The 4,406-nt window shown below is 41.6% G+C and overlaps 1 protein-coding gene across 11 annotated transcripts in view; it reads right to left on the bottom strand.

Moving 5' to 3' along the window:
- Positions 1–324: 324 nt before the first annotated feature.
- The window catches only part of LOC123063573 (uncharacterized), a 5,837-nt gene continuing 1,755 nt past the window's right edge, over positions 325–4,406 (bottom strand). For 3 of the 11 annotated variants that reach the window (XR_006430387.1, XR_006430394.1, XR_006430391.1), the window contains exons 3-6: positions 3,370–3,498; positions 1,720–1,929; positions 667–1,617; positions 325–572 (exon numbers count right to left, since the gene is read on the bottom strand). Coding sequence is in view for 1 of the 11 variants with exons in the window: in XM_044487392.1 (XP_044343327.1) it covers positions 1,912–1,929; positions 3,370–3,498 (147 nt within the window). In the remaining 10 variants the exon portion in view is untranslated. Of the gene's footprint in view, positions 573–666; positions 2,218–3,369; positions 3,499–4,406 lie in introns of those variants that run through there. The other 8 variants (XR_006430395.1, XR_006430393.1, XR_006430396.1 and 5 more) reach the window with 6 other exon arrangements.

Here is a 4,406-nt window from a genome sequence, read left to right as displayed (position 1 = left end):
TCAGAGAGATGCCACGCCGTGCCAAGCTTGTTGATGACACCAAATGGAGGGAAGTAGCATTTGCTAACCGCAAAATTTCTTTGTAGCTCGTCCTACACGGTGCCCCTTATCTGTACCGTTGACCACGATATTGAGATATGTGCTAGTGCCAGCATCAATAGTAGTATCCGTGTAGCCACAGAGTGATTAGAGGCTGTTTGGTTTGTGACTAATTTTGCCAAAGGTTGTCACATCTAAGGTTAGTCTGAAAAGGCTAGTGACACCAGTCCTCTCGCTGCCGCTTGCATGCAGTACTGTAGTCAAGTGGGTTTGCCAGAGCTCAGGTAAAGAGAGAGTCTGCTGCATGCAAGTTTTAAAGAGAGAGAGTGCCGTTGTTCAAAGTTTTTTTTACAAAATTAAGAGAGAGAGAATTGCATGCACGGGTCGATAGAGAAAGAAAAAGGAAGAGAAAAGAGTGGCATGCACCGGTTGTCAGAGGAACAGTCTGGGAGAGAGTGTGAGAGGCCTATGCAACCTTGTGCCATAGACAGTAGCTGAGGAACAGTCTGGCATCGTTGTTTCCACCTATTTCACTGTTGAAAGAAGCTAGGTTGCTGAGTTTCAGATCCATGGTGTATACGAGGAGATGGGAAGGAAGAAAAAAGAGGATGCCAGATTATAAGATACCTCTGATCCAGGAAGATGGAGACGGATGTCATTGCGGATGGATCCGGAGGCGCCACAGTTGAAGTCTGTTCGGCAGCTGCCCCTATCACCATTACGGGCTCCTCTGCCTCCTTGGTGTCTTCACCTCTTTTCATGTTGAAAGAAGCGAGCTCGCTGCTCTGCAGATCCATGGTGGTACAAGCAGATACGAAAGAGGAGAAAGAGGATGCAAAAGTAAAAAAATGTTTTTTTTTTGGCAGAAAAAGTAAGAAAATGTTGCCCGATGGAAGGAACGAGATTACACGCGTCGTACTTGTACAGAGGAGTCGTCCGGTCTTGTCCTGTCTTTTTATTTTTCCTGAGTCTTGGCCCTCCATGTCTTGTCCAGTAGCCTACTAGGCCCATCAAATTCGAATCTTTTTCAGTCCCCTGCAGAGTATTAGGCTTTGATTCCAGTGGCAGAGCTGCTCATCTTAAACATGTGAACGTATCTCGAGGAAAATAATTCTTTATTGTGCGGCTCTGATAGAGGGTACCGTGGAGCTCCAGCTATACAAAACCTCTCTCTTTGCTAACAGACTAGTGGTTGGGGCGCACCCACGTGCGCCGCCTGAGAGGAAGCTGGGGCGGTGCTAGATAGGATGCGCCCCTTCCACTTTCTTGATTGTACCACGTGATGTTATTTCGTCAGAATCAAAATATAGCAATATGAAGTACTGCTACATGCACGTTCACGTCTAAAACCAAAGGCTGGCGACGGTCGATGATACATCTAGAGGCAATGGAAAATCACTGCTTGGGTCATGAGCGGGTAAGACGCGTCGGTCTCCTTGGCGCACTTGCCCGGATCCCCATGCCCTGACCTCACTTCCACGGCACCTTGAAGGCGTCATCGTTGGTGCAGGTGTCCCTGATGTACACCGGCAGGACGTCGCTTCAGTAGCCATCAATTGTTACCACATGCTTTTTCAGCTGTGAAACAAGACAAATTGCATGAATATGATAGATCATGTGCCTAAAACATGCTCAAGGTAGTTTTTATTTTTGTTCTACACAACTACACCTCCATCTTACTTTGTTTTTGTTGCATGTTTCATCTGATTCACCAAACGGGTAGTCATCCTTCGTGTCACTCCCATCATTATTAATCACAAACTTATAAGCATAGTTCATGAGCCTACCCGCCACAACCAGCATTGTGGGATCTGTCACAACCGATTAGTTTCTACTCAGGAAGGCTGAGAAGAGAGCCTGTCGTGATCTTGTTTAGTCCTTCCATGGCACCTGAATGACAGTCCAGACCACATTAACCGGAAGTATGGTTGTGAGTTAGTAATAAGGAATGAGGTAAAATCGAAAAATACTTTAAGTATCTTGTATCAAGGCACTTGAGTAGAACGAAACAATACACGTACAAAGGAGTGACTTCACGTAAATAGATACTTGCATCTTCACTTCTTCAGTGTCACTGTTGTGATCCTAATTTGTAAAACATGAGTGCTCACACAGTTCTTACGTAGCATCTCTAAACTGCACAACCTAAAATGATCCCAAACCTAGAATTCTAGATTGCTGCAAGCATAACAATTTTTTATAAGATTCTTATTTAGGCGTAATACATAACTGGTCTACATAATAAAGCAGCACATGTCTATTTCCATGGCCAACCGCAAAAGCTAACAAAAATGGTTAGAAGAATTCTCTTGTGCGGGACGTCTTAAAAAGCAATATCACCTACGAATCACACAAGGAATTAGAGCATAACTCTCTAGCTCTAATTTATTTATCTAATTTTCCAAGCAGTTAGTATTGGAGCAGGCACTTCCTTGATATATTTCACATTTTAAGGATAACAAAGTTCATGGATCTACTATTAGGAAGAGCTGAAGGAGTAAAAACCAGCATAGCTTGAAGGAATGTAGTCAGTAAAACTGCAAACTGGGCCTGCGAAAAACTAAACAGAGACATTTTTTCAACATCTTCTCTAGCTGGGCTTGATTTTTTAGTACTGCAGGCAAACATGTTGCTAAATGCCTCTAATTCCTAACAAGTTATGTAATGGGGAGATTAGCTTGTTTGTACCAGCTTCATCTCGCTTGCATGGATTCTATTTATTAGAATTATTTGCCGTAAAAAATGCCTTGGTCATACATATCTAAGTACGACTATGCTTTTATGTACTCCCTCCGTTCCAAAATAGATCTAGGAACGGAGGGAGTAGTTGTGTGAGTGTGTAACAACATCTCAATATCAAAGTTTTTAGTATCAAGGATAAAAAACTTTGTGGATGTACTATTAGGAAGAGCAGTGATTACAGCCAGTGTAGTTTGGATAAATGTAGGCAGTAAAACTGGAAATTGGGCTTGAAAAAACTAAACAAAGGCATTTTTTCAACCACTTTTCTAAGTGGGCACGATGATCTTTGCCAAGTATGATAGGCAAACAAGTTGCTAATTGCCAAGTGCTAACCAATTTATCTACCACCATTGTTACCTGACGCGTTATGCAAGGGTGGTTAGCTTGTACCTGTCAGCTTCTGCTCCCTAACATGGATTCTAGTTAATGGATCACTATGCTTTTGAAGTGCTTATGCACCACATCTCAATATCTAAGCTTTAGCAATAAAACCAAATAACTACAGAAACAATAAAATTCTAACAGGGAATATAGATGAGCGCTGCAATGTCAAGTGTAGAACAACAGATTCACAAGCATGGTGCTTACCACACTTGCCCTGATGCTTGACCATGGTGACGGCGCCGCTATGCCTCCAGTCCAGCGCGTCGGGCACGGCGTCGGGACAGGAATGTACATACCGCGCATGATGTACTTTGGAAGCTCATCTTCCTTGCGCTGTGCATTTGAGAAAAAAAATATAATAATTGGTAAGAAGCAATTGCTGTGACGATTGATCGAAAGTGAAGCAAGATGGAAAAACAGAGAGCAGAGTAAAAGGGAAATAATAAGACAACGGCACTAAAAGTATCATGTGAGTATGTCGGCAGATCGTTTCGCGGACAATTAATCAGCACAAATGTGTGCGCATGTGTATGTTGAAACATAAATGGAAAATTAGCATATGTCGTTTCCACATGCAAATTAAATAAAAGAAATTGAATGATTTATTGAACCAAAAATGAGGTTCATGGCATTCTCATTGACAGTTGGATTTCTAATGAACCTATGTAATTGGCAAATGGAAAGGAAAGAAAAAAGAAAAGAGAATGATTAGCATATGGTAATTAGTTGAAAGTCTCTGAATAATAAAATGAGCTACGATCAGTTGTATACAATCTATCATGATACACACAAGAAGTCATAAGAAATGAGCTCTTAAATGTAAATAATCAGAATCACAACTAAAAGCAAGATAGTTACTCTAACACTTGGGTAGACTCATAAAAAAACTGCTGCTGGCACATGACACCTCATCTGAGAACCATTTCTTAGCCTGGATTAGCAACGTTTCCTAAATTAGCTTGTTCGTTAAAAAAACAAGCTTTTATCATTTGGGTGTGGAGGGATTCAGCTTGAACAGCCAACTCCTTGATGAACCTGTGAAAGCTACTGAAACGACTTTTTGTATTCTTACATTAGTAGCCAAATGTACTGATGTATAGGGATACTTTATTCTCTCTTTCTCCAAACCGAACCACTACACTTGTCAAGGTCATATTGCCATCAACTGTGAAGAACAGCATCAACACAACATCATCTAGTAATTAGAACCAAGGTTTTGGATTCCGAATGGACGAATTTTC

This window comes from Triticum aestivum, chromosome 3A (genome assembly GCF_018294505.1).
Source record: "Triticum aestivum cultivar Chinese Spring chromosome 3A, IWGSC CS RefSeq v2.1, whole genome shotgun sequence".
Classification (NCBI taxonomy): Eukaryota; Viridiplantae; Streptophyta; class Magnoliopsida; order Poales; family Poaceae; genus Triticum; species Triticum aestivum.
Note: the sequence above shows the minus strand (reverse complement) of the source record. Positions and strands in the feature narration are given on the sequence as shown.